Genomic DNA, 19,651 nt, shown 5'->3' with positions numbered 1-19,651 from the left:
AGAGTAGAGCATAAAGAGGTGCTAAGAAACCTCATGCTAATCAAAACTACCTTGTAGCTTTAGAGTATTTGAAACCTGAAGATCATTTTGCCTGATGTCTTTTATTTCATAGGCAGTTGAAATACTCCCAGTTACCTAATATTGAGATAATATTTGCCGTTTGCTAAAATAAGACTTTCAGAAGTGATTTGAAGCCATCAACCAGAAAAAAAGGGAACCACCTCTTTTCTATCTAATGTCTGCCAATGGATCATCTTCCTTGCAGTTAAATGTTTCTACCTAACTTGTCTTTCAAATTTATCTGGTTCTTGTCACAACTTCCTCAGGAAGATTAAAGAACTACTTGCTACCTAGTTTATCCTCCCCACAAAGGTACTTATGCACTGCTATCAGACTGTCTCTCTAGTCATCTTTTTGATATCTAAAAAAATTGAGTTCTCTGGCGTGTATTCTGACTATGGCCTCAGTTCTTTGGACTGTATAATACTGCTACTGCCTACCTTCCATCTTTGCAAAATGCCTAAATAGTAAGGAAACACTGTCCTTCAAGATTTATTATTTCTGCTCTTATACATAAAAACAATATTCATATGTAGATCATAACATAAATGTGGTAGTAACAATTAAATATTTACTCTGTATATAAAAAGATATAGTCCAGATTCTCATTTACATTATTATTATTAAGCAAAGTGGCTATAGTCAACGTAAAGCAAACCCACATTTTTCCACTGACTGGTAATTACATGGTACTGAATATTTCTCAGGTAATAATTATGTAATCATTATGTTATTCCTTATATATACATTTTTATTAAATTTTATCTTGACACTGTATCAATCTGTATAATAAACATTTATAAGCTTTAGGGCTTTTCTTTAGTAATTTCTTTTTTAGTAATTTCTTTTTTAGTAATTTCTTTTCTTTTCTTTTCTTTTCTTTTCTTTTCTTTTCTTTTCTTTTCTTTTCTTTTCTTTTCTTTTCTTTTCTTTTCTTTTCTTTTCTTTTCTTTTCTTTTCTTTTCTTTTCTTTTCTTTTCTTTTCTTTTCTTTTCTTTTCTTTTCTTTTCTTTTCTTTTCTTTTCTTTTCTTTTCTTTTCTTTTCTTTTCTTTTCTTTTCTTTTCTTTTCTTTTCTCCTCCCCTCCCCTCTCTTCCCCTCTCCTCTCCAAAATAAATATTCAACAGCAAGATGTGAACATCAAATTACTTGGTACTGATGCGTGTTCAAGCATCCCACTGTTTCTGTTTGGGGTTGGGTTTTGGTTGGTGGTGTTGTTGTTTTACTAATCCTATTGAAATATCTTTAATTTAAAAACTCTGGCTAGAAAAAAACACATAAAAACACTCTACAGATTTTTTAAAATTTACTTCCTTTCAAATAGAATAGAATATAAACAGTCTCATTACTTATGTTGTATTTGGGAACTTTAAAACTTAGTTCTAGAACTAGGAGATATATAGATACAGGTAAAAATAAGTTCTCATGGTTTTACTAGTTTGTTTGGCTTTAGATCGTTATCTGTACCTTTAAAAAATCATAAAAGTCTATGACTTTGATAATTTTTCTCCTTCACTGCATTTTCTGATTCAAAATAGTGCTCAGATGCATTATAGTTTTCCCCCAGTTGCATTTAAACATGAATTACTGTCTTAGATCCTGCTATGATCAGTATCAAAAACATGCTGTTGAAAGGAATTTGAAAATATACTTCACAAACTATCTAATCAGAAACAAATTTCTAATATTATGTGAAGCGATGTCCTTCCCTTTCCAGCAGGAGTGTTGAATACCTATATCTTTCAATAGAAATGTTTGAAGCACACAAGATATTTATCTTTTATCTAGAATATTATATTTGGTCATATTTTTGTTCTATCAATTATGAAAAAAAAAAACCTAATATTAAAAAAATGTGTTTAAGAGTGCTCTTCCCCCAAGTTTACCTGGGCTCCAATGACATTCTTTTATAGAAAACCTGTCCCCTAGAGGCTCTTAACATGTAATAATATTGTTAGTGATACTTTTATTAAACAATAGCACCAAGAACGTTTTGAAACATGTCTATCTCAGATGAGAAGAATAATTCCAAACACATTCTACAGCAGAGGAGTGACACAGCTTTTTGAAGAAAAAATAGGTGGAATTTATTAGTGAGGAACTGAGAAAAGTATATTTTTATTGGGCCTCTGCCTAGATATGGCTAGTCTTTGTGGATAAAACAAGAGAAAGAGTAATATCTGAATTGATGTTTGCAGACAGGTTCAGCTCACCTGAGGGTGCCTGCCATAGATGTTGCCACCTAAGTGGTTCGTGTTGATCCGAATTTTAACTAAGCTAAAATAAGGGTCTTGTTATGGCAAGTGTCATACAATTTCAGTAATATATCTACTGGCTTTCTGCCTCTTAATTCTTCCCAGTCAGTCAGTGAGCTAGTCATCCTGAAGAACACAATTTGAATGGGTTATTTCTAAAAAAAAGGGGTATTGTGGGCAAGTGTAAATTATAATTTGTACTTCAGTGGCCCTGGAATAGATGCCATCCTGATTAGTGAGGGGCTGTCTGGCCAACCGCAGCACAGCCGGGAGTGAAGTCTACCCCCAGAGGTGTGTATTGCAGGAAGCACGCGAGGACTCAGGTGGGGCGGATGAGGGATGGATGCAGTTGTTACTCAGCAACACGACTGAATGGAACATGTATAGAGGGCTTTGTCTATTGTGCTGCCTTTTCAAACCGAGTCGATAATGCCAGTGTCGGTTTCAAGCGAAGCGTGTGCCAGATTACAGATAGCTGGCAATGGCATTTGAGAGCCACTAATTGTGAAACTTGAGAAGAAAATGTGCACATTCTTTTTCGGAGTGCTATTCGAATGATGGCCTTTTTATCCCAGAACACTGTGGGTTTCGCTTTTATTCTCTTCCCTCATAAAATGCATGAAGTGCACTGAGTCTCTTTCACTTGGCAGCTTATATATTGCATTCTTTGCAAGGACTGCTTTGGCTTGTTAAAATGTACCCCGTGTATTAAAATGAAATTGTCACTGCTGTGTGGTGCAACATAACATGGTTTGACACCAAGTGCCTGCAGCTACAGAAAACAGACTTTTATTGCATTTATTCTTTCAGAGACAAGAGTCTCTGAAGGCTCAGTGCAGACATTCGCTTAGTTAAATCTGAATGAAGCCAAAGTGAACAGTCTAAGTCGCTGTCTTTGTGCTTGTAGAAATAGCCCAGCCCACATGATATGCAGTGATACAATGTGGAAGGGGCAATTTTTAATGATTTCACTTGAAACAAAAGGATGAAAGACTTTGACTTCCTCAAAGACTTAAATGGGCAAGCAAGATCTTTTAATTATTTTTTTTGCGGTAGTATGGGGTGGTCCTTCGAACTCTGGCACAATAGTTTCCTGGGAGACAAACTGCTGCTGTATGTGAGCCACTCTTTCCAAAAACCAAATGACATGAAGCATGGTGGATAAATTCATTTAAACAAGATATAGATTGGTGAGAAGTAAGCAATATATATGTCAGTGGAGAGCACCTGGAGGTAAGCACTGGTATATTGAAGGAGCATTGGGCATAACACTATTTTTCTAAGAAATTATTAGCTTTACATTTCTCTCTTTCCTCTTTTCAAAGTTTGTGTACCCACTCTGTAGCAAAGTCAACTGTTCTCTGGATTAGTATGCAGTCAGTTTACAAGACCTGAAAGAATGGTAATTTCCCAGATGTGGTATAACCATGGTCTGGGATTTGACTAGTAGCTTTATATTCCTTATATTTCTTCAAAAGTATATGTACCAATTCCCTCTAAATGCTTTAATGTCTCAATGCTAAAAGTTAACCTGAGGTCGTATGAGATGAAGAGTAAAGCATTTTCCCTGCCAGTGCTACATGTAAATTACTATCTTCACTCAGTATTTGGATTTATGTTGTAATGGACATATATGCAATGCTTTTGGTTTTGCTATACAGTCTGTCTTTGCAGGTTGTTTTTTAACATTGTAATCCTCAATAACTGTTGTTTAATCCTCTGTGTTGTTCTCCAAATCCTGTAATTCATTTCTTTTATGCTGTTTGAAGTTATTTTGGGTACATGAGAAATCTACAAACACATCTTTTGCCTTTCCAAGAAGTACCTGAGAGCATAAAGACTATCCTTGTTCAGGGTGATTCCCCGGAGGGAAGAGGAGACTGTTCATTGACACTGTCGCAGCTCACACACAGCCGGGAGTGCAGTTGCAGACTGTGAGGGTGGCAGGTCCTCCTCCCAAGTCACACTGTATCATAATGAGCTCAACCCGTTTCTCCACAGAAATCATCAAGAGCGGCTTTGAAGATTTCTCTCAGCATCTGTGCTTGTCCTTTTTTTCTCCTTTTGCTTTTTGTTTTTGCTGACTGAGTACTTCTGTAATAATCTAGTAACACATATTGCCTCTACCCATATCCCACTCTCTTCTCTTTTCCAGAATGGAGTCTACAGAAAAATGTGAAGTAGTAATTCAACATTTTAATGGCAAATATCTGAAAACCCCACCTGGTCTACCAGGTAAGTCTAGCCATCATTGTGAAATTTAAAATTCACTGAAAAGTTTAGAATACAGAAATACTGAAATTTATGTTGACAGTGGGTTAAATTACTGCCCCTGCTAAAAGGACATATAACTTCCCTGGTTGAAGCCAATCATTTATGACCCATAGCATCTTCTTTCTTGCCCAAGTTTGTATGTTTCAAGCGTTTATGCCTGACGGCAGTTAATTTAAGAACATATAAAATTAATGTGTTTGTTTAAATGTTTTATTATTAAATGTTGCTGGGGTTTTTTTTCCCCAATTAGAGTAGAGGCCACATAATGCTGGTGCTTTTCTAACAACCTAGTAATATACCTAGATGAGCAACTATGTTATAGGTTATAAAATAGCCAGGATTTTAGGTTCTAGTAGCTTTATATTCTTTACACTTACTAGTTAGTGTTGGTAAATATTATATTTTTTTATACCATTTGTACTTGTCATAACATAATGAAGTCCTGACGTTTTCTCATAATACCCATAGAATACACTCATTGGTGTGTCTGTGCCACGTTGAAAGTCAAGTTCCAGCCATTATTTTGTTTTTCAAATCTTCATCTGTTACCTGTGTGATCCTCAGCTGTGCAAAGTTTAGTGATCAGTTGCCTGATACTTTGTGTTTGACAAGACCTCCCCAAGGCCACAGATCTGCAAAGATTTCTCCTTTAGATTGTCTGAGGAACTGCATCCAATGAGCAGGAAATACTTGCAGGAACTGTGTCCTAAGTTATTATCTCTTTCTTCTCTCCCCTCCCGCCTCCAACTTCCATTAAAATATTTCCTTTTTCAGTTACTTTCATTAAATTCCTCTTTATTCATTGCCTAGTTCTTTGTGCAGAAGATGCACTAAATACTCTAATTAAAGAAGAGCCATCTGCACAGCTACTGTGTATATTAATTGAACGCTGCAATGCACATATAAATTTTAGTCATATCACCTTCATGAAAGAATATGAAGCTTTTAGTACACGCTGCAAGGCTCCATTTTACGATTTCCTTTTTGAAAGTAGTCACTGACAATTTTTCTCAGCACCAACTAATGAATTACACCACCAACTTTGTGAAGGGCAACAGAACTGGGCTGCATAGAACAATGGGCAAAGCAACGTAGGCAGACAACTTATCATGCCTTTCTGTATGCATACATTGAGTCCCAGTAGTAATCTGTTTAATATCGTAGCAACACCCAATGGAAAGAGTGTGAATAGCAAGGAATCAGTAAGTCCAGCTCTGTCATGATAACCCTGCGTGGTCACATTCCCAGTTGTCTCAGAGAGACATCATTAGATCCAGAAATAAAGTAGAATATTCTTACAGAACCTGCTTGAGACAAAAAAGGCTACATAGTAAAGAATGAAAGCTAGAAATGGAAAATAAATTTTCTTTTTTCCTTCTCTTTTAATTTTTAAATTAATCAGGAATATATTGGGTATTCAGCGTGAACAATGTGAAATATCAGGATGTGAGTCTTGATAAGATAGCATCACTACTTACTTCTAGTCCAAGAGATACACTGAAATTGGATTTTAATGGCTATAATTTCTGATGCTCTCTTAAAAGACGTGAATCAGCTCTTAGTTTCCTGAAGAAGGTGTCCATGTGGAAAGATTATCTACAAAGTTTCTCTTGTGATTGTTTTTATCAGATGGCATTTAGTTGCAAGGATTATTTGGGAAGTTACCATTTTAAGAGTTTTAATTTACCTGAGTACTGTTCAGGTGCAGGTATAGCCTAAAGTATCTCGTGGCAAAGTCACTGAACCAGTAACTGAACTCACTCAGCTAAGGCACTAGGTAAGATCCCTTTTTGTACTCAAGTTTTGGGAGACAGATTTTGTAGCTCCAAACACAGAGCCTTAGAAATTGTCATAGGGTATTTAGTCCACATAAAAAAGGCTATTTGTGACTCATTATTAGAGTAGGGCACTCTTTAAAACCATAATTATAAGATTTTTTGTATTCAACCCTTGCAGTTGGGGTGATTCAAGGTATTGAATTCATTTGCCATTGATCCAGTGCAAAAGAATACTCACTCTTAGTTTCTTCTTCTTGACATAGATTCCTGTTAAGGCTTGTACTCAGTTTATATATCTGTGCTATGAACCTGTATTTAATACTCTCAGCAAAGATAGGAGTGTCTCGCTTTATTCCCCTCTTGGCAGTTGCTTATCTTCCTGCATGGAGCAGGAAGGAAAATCAAGGCTCCTAGTGTACTTGGAAAGTCACAATCAGAGTCTGAAAATGATACTCCCAGCATCTCAGTAATTGGCATAAAAACAGAATCATCTCTAGTTATTGTTGTGAACTCTTTATGGATAGCAGTTAAAAATGAGGAACTGGAGAACATTAGCAGAGGTATGCCACACTACCTGTTACTAACCTCTGCTTCTCAGAGACCTGCTCTTACTGAGAGAGGAAATGAATCAATCCTTTAAGGGTCAAATTACATTGATTTTGGATTTTCAGCTGGATTTCTTTCAGGTGTAGCAGTGAACTGGGAGGGATTTGCATTTTTGTCCCCATCTCCTCTCATCCAAGCTCTAGTGTTCTGGTTCAGGTTTGCCAGCTAATAGAAGGTTGCATGAGGCCCATCAAGAAAGAAATTAGCCTGCTGCAGGCCATTTGGTACTGGCCTGAGGCAGTGGGATTGTGAATCAGACAAATCATTTTGGCAGCTGACTTCCATCTGCACTGTCTTCCCCAGTTGGATTCCCTGAGATCTAATCCTGGTGTTGTGTCACCCATACATCCTGTAGGATGTATTTTTCTAAGATTATCATGTTTACAGGATAAAATGCTCACGTATTCCAGGGGCAGTTTTGCTTGATTACTGAGTCATGATGGAAGAAGAACTGGAGCAGGTAGCTTTCACATGATGCTGAACAGCCCATCAGAAAGATTGGGCACCATGTCTTTGGCTTTCATGCCAAAATAAATCATGGGTCATGATTTAGTTATATCTTCCCAAAGAGTTATCTCAAACATTAATTTTGGATACAGAGCTCTTTTTCAACTTTTTGTTGTTGTTGTTGGTTTTGTTTCTTTCTTTCTTTCTTTCTTTTATTTTTTTTTCTTGGCAAATGAGATGTAAATTTAATTGGGTATATATATTTTTTGTTGTTGGAAGTAAGAAAGAAGTTACAAGAGAGTAACTGTTGTGTACCTGGATGTTTGAGTCCAGGTGCATCTAAGCTGACTGAGGCCAACAGTACAGCAGGAAAGCAGTGTTACATCTTCAAAGAAAGGAGGGCACACAGGGCTCTCTGGAGACTGTATTCTTCATGTTCCTGAGGCAAAAATACACTCACCCCTGTTTGATTTTCTAACTTCAAGTACTGCCTGTTGTCTCTTAAAAATCATAGAACTGAGCACTTGCAACTCCAAACCACTCTGCTTCAACTCAGTGACAATGTATGGGCTATTTTGTGACTCTTGAAATATTTTGCTGGTCAGTTGTATAATTCCTAGGTAAATTGAGCAGTATTGTGTCTGTGTTAGTGAATTATTCTCATTAAGGATCCTTCTCCATCTGACTCCTTGGCTTCATTCCATTCCAGAAGGAGTTGCTTGACTGTCCTGCTTGCTCAACTAATAAGCATTTCATGATGTTCAGTCTTAGATGTGCAGTACAAAGGAATTCGTTGTCCCATAAATAATTAGTTAATATCTTTGCATTTTTTTCAAACTGAGAAAGTACAGTTGTCTCCAGAAATCTGCAAAATCTCAGTGCTTGGCAGATTCCGTATGAACTTCATATATACTCTAACTAGCTTTGAGTGATTATTATTTTAGTGGATTTTATTTGTGAGTTTTTTGTTTTCCCTTTATTAGCACCACTTTTCTGAGATAAATAGACCAAGGCCTGCTGGGTATATTTTCTCCCTATAGAGAGTGCAGCCTTATATGAAACTTAACTGTATAGGCCCACATTACCACTCTGAAAGAAGTCAGCAAAGTAATGCATCAAACTGTATTATTCTATGTCTCCATCAAGATGTGAAGAGCACTACTAATGATGAAGGTAGCTTGCTCTCTCTCTCAGTGCTGCATCTATTTTCATTGGTGAATATGAAAACCCTGCTAATCTATGACATCTTGCAATCACTGAATTCAAGTAAAAATTCCTAGCTGGTCTGTCAGTAACAAACTGATTTCTCCTTGGATGGGCAAGCTTAGGGTATGATATTTACATGGAGCTTTTGTTCATCTCCCTGGAGCCCCTGGTGGTCTAGTGGTAAAGGCGTGGCGCTGTCACCACTGAGATCCGGGTTCGATTCCCGGTCAGGGACACTCCCGGGCAGATGGAGCTCGTTAACCCTTAAATAGACAATCCATCTACGTCCTAAGGACCTCGCTGCCACCGTCCAAGCTTGCTTGGCCCCGGCAGATGAACCTTAGGATTAAAGGGTGGGCTCAGTTCCGCGCACACTGTGTCTCACCTAAAAAATCCAATGCGCAGGCTGGAAGGTATAAAGACCTTCCCCGGATCTTCGCTCGCGAAGACTGGCCATTATATATATTATATTGTTCATCTCCCAGTATCCTTGGATGTCTTTAGATAACTTCATTTTCTCTTTCTGAATAAATGAAAAGATTTAACAAGTTCTTACTTTTCTCTCTGGAATTTCAAGGGAACATGCCTCAATTGCAGTAATTATCCTCTGCTGATGCATCCATTATGCTCCCTCACAGCATTTTCTAGTCATTATAGTACTTCCTAAATTTCATTTGCTTTGTAAATACTTTGGGTTTTCAGAAGACATTGGGCCAGTTCCTATTTCAGGGAAAATTTAAAACAATTGGGACATATGAATGCTACAATACATGGCCAAGGATATTCTTCTGTAGGGTTTTTTGTTGCTAATTCTGATGCCAGATTAAAAAATATCTGATAAAAAGAAAGAAGAGGGAAGTACTATCCTTGTGTAGGTTAAGAAACCCACAAGTAACAAGTGATAGTGGCATCTTGATACTGATTTTTACCAGAGCAAAAACTCTTAAAGGGAAAGAAATTATCTGCAACAATACGGATGTATTTGCAAATACCTCTTATCTTGCTTTAATCATTAATGACCATGCCTTTTTTTTTTTTTAAGGGTCCTAAGCACTGCATTTTTATGAACTCATTTCACCAGAATGAATGGATATTTTCTACCTCTCTCCTTAGTTTGAATATTTCTCTTAGGTCATCTCTTAGATTCTTCCACTGCAGAGAGTAGATTCAATTAACTGATCTTTGCTTCAAAGAAGTAGAATTTGGAATACTCTGTTTAGAGCAACATGTTTTCTAGGAAATTGTGGCTCAAATGGTCACGAGAAAACAGTACTCTAGTTGCGGGCTAACTATGAACTGGATATTAACAACATCTTCCACTGTTCTTCTCTTAGTGGATGAACTAATACTATTTTGTTTATAATTAGTGAGGCTGTAAATTGTGTTTTTTTGAGTGAATGAGCTTTAAATGTTTTGTTTGATAACTTTTTTGCCCCTGTTTATTGTTGTTTATCTTTTTATTTAAATATCTGTTCATGTATATGCATAAAACACTGAAAAAACTCTTCCAAATCTGTATTCCTGAGGCACTACCGACCTGTCTGTATATATGTATATGTTTTTGCTGTTTTAAAGAGCAGCCAAAACTCTAAACCTACAAAGTCTAGGTATGGGTTTGTAGTTATCTTAAAACATTTGTTGGATACTACAGAGAACCTAGAATAAGGGGTATTCTATTCTGCTAGGTTTGGTACTGGTAATACTCAGTGAAGCTAGTTTAAGAAGGGGATTGTCTTTTACATATTGTCATCCTCAAGAATTACCTCTGTTCAAAAACCTCCAATTCTCTTGCTTGTATTCTCAGTTCCTTTCATGTATGTGATGTTAGTTTATCCTTTATATAAAGTGAATCCTTTATATTGTCTACCTTCCAAGAATTCAGGTTTATTTTTTCATTCTTATATAGTTATATATATGTTTTTTCATTGTTATATATAGTGCTGACTGTACTATATAAATACCTCCCTCCTGTATCAGAAAATATGATCCATGTAAGACTTCATAAAAAAAAAAAAAATTTAACAAATTTTCTATTTATTTGTCCTGTTTCCAATTACTGGCTGACATTTTTTATGGAATTGCTGTTACCTTTCACATTCTGTGCTCCATTGATGCACATGCTCAGCTCACTGTTAGCAGAAATTTCTTTTACATCTTGAACCCTCTGAATCTTTTTTTAATTTCTGTTGGTTCTCAGTCTCCATCTTTGACAGACAGTTAAAATCTTTAACTCCTTCTGTCATTGTCCTCCATGAGTCCTAGTGATGACCATGAGACCAGTGTAACTGTTCAGTGCTGAATGGGCATTGTGGACCTGTTGCCTGGGTCATGTTGGATGTTAAGAGATGTCTCAGTGCTATATATGCAGCTCTCAGAAGACAGTGTCCCTAGGGAAATAAATTTTCATTTTTTAGACATCACATGACAGTTAAGATCACACTGACTTTGCAGAAGACGGTCATAAAGATGGACTTTCTAACCAAGAAACTACAGAATGGGTACTGAGTTAGTGGAAAATATAAAACCTTTTTCTTATAAAACAGTTCCCTGGTTACATCTCTGTGGCTTTGGTCTTTTGCTCGTGCAGGTTTCTATGATGTCGCCAACCTCATTGCTGCTCCATGTTCTGCTCTCCCTCTTAGAGCCACGGCTGTCACACACTGCCACTCAGGCTCCTGGCTTTGCCCTCCTTATGGTACTTGACCAAATATCCTTTGTAGTTAATCCAGCCTGTACCAACTCTACAGCCATAGATTTCCAATAGAAATAGATTTCCAACTGAAATCAAGTGTTTCGCAAAGTTTCTCTCTTTTCAAAGACAAACTTCAAAAGTCTAATGATACTTTTTTTTCTTCATGGCATTCTTGAGAATTTCAAATGTTAAGTGTGTCATTTTGTATCACTGGACAAGACTAGTTTATCTTTAGATCCCTCTTTTTTCCTTTTCATTTCTTCAGAACTACGTTTATGTAACCTTCAGTTGTCCTTGCTGTGCTGACATTTGTGTAGATGCTTGTGGTTTCTACATTTCCATGTCATGCTGCAAAGATCCATTCCAAATTTCCTAGATTTCTTGGATCTTGAAGATTGTGTATTATTTATATTCTTTGAAGGCAAGGGATGCTTTTCTTAAAAAAAAAAAAAAATCCTATCTACTCAAGATTTTATCTCATTTCCATTTAGTTCAAAAAAGACTCCCTTTGGTTAGGAGGATATGGAATTAGATGTTTACCCAATAGACCCCAATATGTGCTTATTTCTTGGAGGAACACAAGTTGAGCTAATTTGTATTTCAGATATTAGGTGTACCAGTGCTAAATCATGTAGTTTGAGCTCATGAGGGAAGTTATGTGAGAGAAGACAGAGTTTTGACAAGTTCTAAAGCCTGCTTTTCCAGAAACTTGTTGATGATGGGGGGCAGTCTCAAAAATCTGATATGTTATGTATTTATGTTGCATTTCATTTGAGCTTGTACTGGTCTGTAGGTTCTTTGGAAAAGAATCGTATCTTTCTGTATTTTAAAAAACGTATGATGGAATTCTGAGTTTTGTAATCTGACTTTACAATTAAGGAGAAAGTCTTTCACAGGGTTGGGTTTTTTTATTACTTTGTAACTAGAAGTAATAAAAATTGCATAAGATCAGTTTGTGATATCACAGTAATTCAGGTCATGGTGTATGAAGTAGCAGTATTGCAGTTTGGATTAAGATCTTTCAATGGGTTTATAAGAATGAAAGTTAGAGAACAATATGGCATATAAATGAGAAAAGATTATTCCTTGTTTTTTCCTGTCACAGTATCACCTGTCATATCTTTCCTAAGATTTCCAGAAGTCTGCAGCATAAACAGAGAACTGCATTCCTTTCTCATTCGCAGTATCTAGTGGCAATGAACTGTGCCACCGTTTATCGAAATTAATTTTAATATATACTTTCTTTCTTTCAACTCAAAATACATTTTTTGCTGGTAGGAGTGACTATGTAAATCCTCCAATTCAGAAAATCCATTCCATTCATGTGTAATGGTGGATATATTTGCTTACGAACAAAAAAGTCTCTTCTATACATTACTGCTGTATAACCAGCACAGCTGAGAGCGTGTGTACTGAATTCTGTCTTACCTCATACATCAGCAGGAAAAGTGTCGACAAGTTTCTGGTCCAGGGACAGTGCTGTTCCTTGGATGCACTTGTAAAATCCAAGACAAGACAGACGAGTTGCACAGGTGTTATGGCAGGCAAAATTTATGAGCCAGAAAGTCTCACAGCTTGAATTTCAGATTGTTTAGGTCTAAAGGGCTGGCAATTTAAAACAAACAAATAAAAATATGCAAATCAGAGCGTGAAACAATGTGGAACACTGTAAAGTCATTTATACATGATTCAGATTTCAGGGAGGAATTCTGCATTTTCATCAGCTGTGGCCAACAGTGGCACAACTCCTCCTGTTTCTTCCTTTCCTGTGTTACTTTATTAGTCCCTTCAGGACACTTTAAATGATGGAGTACATCTGCTTTGCAGACCCTACTGCTGCAGTGTAGCGTTGTCACACCTGAGCCAACTAGTTTAACTCATTTAAAAAGGCAACTTGAGGAAGGCTGAGCACAGACTAACTGCTCGGGCTCATAGTGTGTTATGCTCAATAATAATAACATTTTTTTTACATGATTTTTTTTTTTATCTGAGGAAAATTGTTTCCTTTTCAGGCCTTTCATAGAAAAATTCTTCCTTTCTCCTCCCTGCCTCCTTCACGCTTTTCCACTTGATTTCACATTAACCACCTTTGAAGTCTAAGCATCGTGAAGTTTATGTGAGAAGTATCAGTCTGAACCTTTGTCCTGTAAATTCCAACTAACCTGAACTAAAATGTTTTATTGAAGCTTAACAATGTACAAATACATATTTTTTGACACACTCCTTTGGACATCCGTATTTTAGCCAGAAGTGGAAGCCTCTGGGATAGGCCTTTTTAAATGTCCCAATAATTGATTTTTGTCCCTAATTGAATTTTCACATGTTTTGGAACACCACTGAAAATCAATAAACATCCAGACAATGTCCCTTCAAGCACACTTGGGTGGCCAGAAGCCTCATGGAGGATTTCAGGTGGATTTGCTCCATCAGGGCTGGAACAGTAAAAACACAGGTTTTTTTAATGGCAGAGCTTGTAAAGAATTTAGTGGCTTGAAAGAGAGGATACATATCCCAACTTCTGAGTAATTTTGTGAGCAGAAACCAGCCTGTAGGTGCTTGGTGTGTCCTTAAGTGTTTTGGTAAAACTTTTTGGTGCTGATGCCTTTAGGAATGACTGTGCAGTGAGAAAGGGAGTGTCACAACAGAGGGAAAGGCACATATAATGGGAAAAATGTACTCAGAGTCTCTCCTCCCTTCCTAGTCTTGCCTTTCTGCCACCCTCCCTCCCTGTCCTTGCCACCAGAGGAGCACTGAGGACTCTCCTACAGGCCTTCCCCCCGAGCATGAAGTGGTATGAAGTGAATGAAGTAGCGTGTGAAGATCTTTTCCCTTTGTGATTCATCCAGACAAAGTAAGATGAGTGGTATCACAACAGCAGTTTCCATATGTTTTGAATACCAGAAGCCTCTTGCATAATTGAAGCCTCTCTCTTCCCTTTCCATATGTTTTGAATAGCAGGAGGCTCTTGTGTGCTTGAAGTCTCTATCTCCCCCTTCTCTTCCTCAAATGGTACTGCAAAACAGAGAAAAGCAATTAAGCCTGAAAGCACTGGAAAAGCAGGAGGCTGACATTCTATTTGATTTTGGCTTTGTTTGTCACAATAACAATGTCATTATGCTGGTCAGCAGTCCTTAGCAGCTGTAAAAGCCCCATTTCTTAGCCATTTCTCTTAGCCTTTCTTGTTTGAATGGCAGCATTTGATCACAAGATCATAGAAAGGTCTTTCCCAGGTTCAATTATAGGAACTTGAAAGAGGAGCAAAGCAGCCTACATTTTTCTAGGACTGCCTCACTCTCTATGATGTGTCTGCAATTTACCTTCTACAATGTAAGAGACATCAAGAGGGAGGGGAAAGGTGATGGATATCTGATTTTACATTTGTCCTTTTTGTTAAAGCTCATTAAAACTGCATTTTATAAAATGTAACTGTCCCCCTACCACCCAGTCTATAGTTCTCAAGTATATAGTATTTTCAGAATTGCTACTGTTCAGTAAAGAAAAAGAAACCAAAATATGAGACAGAAAAGGGAAAAGAAATAATTAAACTTTTAGATTGCAGAGATATGGTATGAGAAAATACTTTTCAAAGGCCAAGTCTGACAAGTCTCCCTTCACATAAGACTATTATATTTCAAAAAATGCAGATTTTAACCACAAAAAAAGAAGTCCCCAAAAACCAGCAAACAAAACATATCCCAGTTATCATGGGTGGTTCTTCAGTTATTGTATTGTATTACTGAATACAATTAGCATCTTTCTCAATTAGGTTACTGATTACACAGTGAATTCACTGATTCTGAGCCTTTTTGTGCTCTGGCTTTTTCCTTCCTTTCGATTTTTCCCTCCTCCTCTTCATTTTCTTTCTTCCTTTCCCCCTTCTTTTCCCCTCTTTGCTTCTTCACCTCTTCCATCCTTTCCCCCCATTCCCCTTTCAGTAAATACCATAACTTTGTGATCATATGTGAATTATAACACTACACAAATTTGAATTGTAGATGGAACAGTAATAGTTCAAGATGGAAGGTGCTGAAGATATAGAAGCTTTTTTTTTCCCCCAAGACATTTCTTGTTTGCTGGCTTTGGAAAAGTAAAAGACGTTCAGCACCCCTAAAAATGTACATAAGGAGAGGTCTCTCTCAAGATTTTGCTGTACTGATAATTTAGTGTGATCATTGATTCCAAAAGCTTTTTCTGGATGCAAGAGTAGTGACATGAAGGAGGTTTATTCTGTAAGTGGGCTCCATACTACTCCTCCAGTATCTGTTCCTTATTTAACATGGTTGGCATTTTTCGAAGTAGTTTGAGAGAGAAGTAAGTTAGTCCCATTAATTTGCATGGACACATAGATATTGAAGGTATTTAGGTATTTAGGTTTAAAATTAGGTATTTAGGCTTAATTTGCCCATTAATCAACATTAATGTAACCAAGTATATGAAAATTAATAGATGGAACCAGACTGTCAGACCTGGAAAATAAAACTGTTTCTTTATCCAGCAACAACAACTTAGAAGCTGAAAGTTTCTGTTTGTCCCACAAGAAAGATCAACTCAGGATAAGGAAAAAGATCCACCCTTCCTTTAAGGCCAGAGTTTCAAAAAGATGCTAATTATATTGATTTTGATAGTAGTTTTTGTTCAGCAGATGTTCTTCTCCTACGAAATTCATGAGGACCACCAACATACTTCAAACAGAGCCCCAAAAAAGAGCAGTCACCACATAATGGTTTTCAGTCACCACTGACAGGTCTGAATCAATGGCTAATTTGTTATCTAATTACCATTTCTCATGCATCAGATCCTGTACCTAGCAGTGAACATGAAAACCTTTCTGCCTGATTGCTGCACATCTTCTAATAACAAACACAAACTTAATTCTGTTTATTTTCATGTTTCTAACCCTCTGCGGGGGAAAAGCAGTACAGGCAAAGACTACAGGTAACTACTGTGCAAGATTGCCATTGTAATTAGGCCTTTTTCCAGGAACACAACCATTCCCAAGCAGTCCAGTCTCAATCTGAAACCTGTAATAGTGCCCTAAGGAGGTATCGTGAAAAGCTTTTAGCCAGCACAGGTACACTTAATAAAACAAAATGTGGCTGTCAGAACTTAGAAACGCTAGTTAAGAAATCAGAGTAACTCAGTTATCTAACCCAGCTGATGGATTACAGATAGGGGTCTATCGACGGTCTGTGTACACCATCCAAGAGGGATGTGGCAGGGAAAGGTCAGCGGAAGAGACAATGCCAAGTTCATTAGGATGTCAGTCCTCCTACCAGAACTATGAGCTGAGAGCCCTTTGGTAGGTACCACAGGGCAAACTACACAGAGCATGCTTTCTGTGAGGGAGCTGCAGCTGTTGGAAATATGGTGTGTTTGGTCTTTGTTTTAATCCTCGTTTTCTTACTTTATTAGTGTTTCTTAAACTGCTACATTCTTGGTAAGAACCAGCTTAACCTGCACAAGCAGCTACTTGGAGAACAGCTAACTGCCTCTCACTTTCCTTGCCTCTGAGCATTTTGAGGGGAGCATCTCGGTTAATAAAATGGTTGTCCATCACTCCTTGTTTTTCCCAGCAGGCTTAGTGTGGTGTGTCTTCCCTGCAGCCAGCATTGCCTTGCTGTCACCATCTGTTTTATGCCAACATTTCAAAAATTTCCTTCATGAGTTTTGAGCAGTCTCAGCTGCACTGAACTTCTTGTAAATACAATCCTGCATCTACATGTCCTGTGCCTGCAGCGCTAGATCAGACACTGTCTGCATCTTGTCACTTACCCACTCCTGAAGGAAGGGTTTAGCTGGATGATGACACAGCACAGATTCCTCCACTCCTGGTAGGCAGACTGGGCGCCAATGACTTTGACCTAGAGCCTGTCTGTTGCTGTACTTTTCTCAATGCAGAGTCAAAATTGCTTAATGTTTTAGCCTGTGACAGATTAGACAGGAGAAACCACCTGTTGTCTGATAACCTCTTTTGATAACAAGTTAGTATCATTGGAGCTAAGTCCACATGACAGCTACTCATTTTGCTTTGCCTATTTTGCTTGGGCTTTTTGAGCTCTTAACATGCCTGAAATATGTTGACTTGAATATGCCTTGCATTCTTGGTTTTTGTAGATGAAGATACAAACAAAAACTGAGAAAATTTGAGTTGTGTCCCACCTGTCATGCCAGAGTTGGTGCAATCCCATTTTCCATCAAAGCTGACTCTCATAGGATTTTGCATATGTGTACAAATATATGTTTTGTTGGGTTTTTTTTTCCCTGAAATCTTACTGATAACCTTGATTGAAAAAGGTTTCTTTAGCACATACTTAAATAATCCTTACTCAAATTTTGAAAACATGTGTGATTTTTTTTCTTTACCCGAACAGCAGTGGTTTCCCGAGTCTGAAACTTCAACATAAAGAGTAAAAGAGCAACTGGGTGAGAGAGCAAAGTTCATTTTCTAACATCTACCAGGGTTTTGAAGAATGATTTTTGTCTTTTTCTTAAAGTCAAATGAAAGTTAGTAATTTTTGATAGATCAAAATCAATTTACCTGAATTGGTTGAGCAAGCTAAGAACTCCTCTGAATCACCAAGTTTTTAGAGACATATTGACATTTAGTTACAATAGAAAAAGTTCGGTTCTTTTTACACTTTAAAGTTTTTGAGCATTTTTGTTTGTTCAATATGCATATCTATTTCTATTCCATTCAACGTCCCTAATATTTGACCATATTACAAACAAATTAACTCACAGAATAATATAGAGAAAAATCTTTGACCATTGTTTGGCAGAGAAGGTGAGAGCAAAGAAGGGAAGATCGCATATAAGAAGTCTGGAGCACTAAGAATAATAAGAATAATTAATGCATAGCTTTTTCGTGCACGTTTTTATAGAATCATAGAATTAACTGGGCCTTCGAGATCATCAAGTCCTTGATCCAACCCCACTGTGATTACTAGATCATGGCACTCAGTGCCACATCCAGCCTCATCTTAAACACCTCCAGGGACGGTGAATCCACCACCTCTCTGGACAGGCCATTGCAATGCCTGATCACTCTCTCTGTAAAGAACTTCTTTCTAATATCCAACCTAAACCTCCCCTGACAGAGCTTAAGCCCGTGCCCTCTTGTCCTATTGCTGATTGCCTGGGACAAGAGACCAACCCCCACCTGGCTACAACCTCCTCTCAGGTAGTTGTAGAGAGTGATGAGGTCATCCCTGAGCCTCCTCTTCTCCAGACTAAACAACCCCAGTAATGGATCTCAAAGAAAACTGGTTTTTAATCCTACATCTTAGTTGAAGCTCATTCACTCTTCTAAAAGTAAGATTGTGTTCAGTTTTACGGTTTTGATGACTTTTCTTTTGGTTTTAATTATTATAAACCTGTTTTTCTAGCTGATCCACTTTAAGGAATTGTTTCATGATATTTTACCATTGTATGCCTATTTTTGAGACCACTGCTGCCTGCATCTTCCATCTGGATGCTGCTTGAATTTGTTGACATGTGCTTTTGTGCTGAAATACCTGTCTCTTGGAATTGAATCTCAGCTGAGCTGGATGGGGAATTGAGTCATGAATGTTAACATTCACTTGCCTCAGTTCATTTTTATGGGCTTCTGCAATTGAGCTTAGCTCTTGGAAAAGGACTTTTGTTCCTTTTGAAGAGGATATCCTTTTGCTCTTGTGGCACTTTAAAGGTCTGTCCCTAATATCTGCCAAAACCAAAATAACAATTCCTTAGGTATTTCCTGTTTTCTCTTGTTAAGAATTCAAAAACATCTATCAACTTAAAACAGTTCCTCCTCTTCCGTGCTAGCTTTTAAGAGTTGCGTCAGTCTTAAAAACAGTCTGTTCTCAGCACATTCCCTTGAATTTGACATCCTGATAGATTTTTCTTTTACTATTTGGTCTTCAGTTTCATTATTTTTGCTGTGTATTGAAATTTTTTCACTGCCTGTTGCCTGCTTGGAAATCTCAAAGGTCTATTCTTGAAAAAAAGACAGTCTTCAAAATGCTCAGTCTCTTCCTTTGCCAAAATTAGAAACATGCTTAAGGCTTTTGTCAGATTCTGGTTTTAATTTCCTGGTTAAAGGACTTCCCCTCCTTTTTTTCCTAATGCCTTTTTTTTTTTTTGTTACCCTTATTTGCCTTAAAATTTGTTACTTGTTTCCATACCCAGTAAGATGACAGTTCTGAGAAGTCTTTGGGCATATGAGCTCATGGGAAGAGGATGCTGGGGAATAGGCACTTAATGGCATCATCACTGCTTTCCCATGGCTCTTACTGCTTGATTGAGAGAAAAGATTCTAATCTACTCTATTTTTATTCTTTGTTATGCTTATTG

The 19,651-nt window shown here is 37.4% G+C and overlaps 1 protein-coding gene across 8 annotated transcripts in view; it reads left to right on the top strand.

The window, feature by feature from the left end:
* The window catches only part of RBMS3 (RNA binding motif single stranded interacting protein 3), a 766,388-nt gene that overhangs the window by 619,091 nt on the left and 127,646 nt on the right, over positions 1 to 19,651 (top strand). For all 8 annotated transcript variants that reach the window (XM_050319193.1, XM_050319165.1, XM_050319175.1 and 5 more), the window contains one exon: positions 4,470 to 4,549. In XM_050319193.1, the coding sequence (XP_050175150.1) occupies positions 4,470 to 4,549 (80 nt within the window). The remainder of the gene's footprint in view (positions 1 to 4,469; positions 4,550 to 19,651) is intronic.

The sequence above is a fragment of the Myiozetetes cayanensis genome, unplaced genomic scaffold (genome assembly GCF_022539395.1).
Source record: "Myiozetetes cayanensis isolate MyiCay16 unplaced genomic scaffold, myiCay2020 scf1, whole genome shotgun sequence".
NCBI lineage: Eukaryota > Metazoa > Chordata > Aves > Passeriformes > Tyrannidae > Myiozetetes > Myiozetetes cayanensis.
The sequence above is the reverse complement of the archived record's forward strand: the minus strand, read 5'-3'. Positions and strand labels throughout refer to the sequence as shown.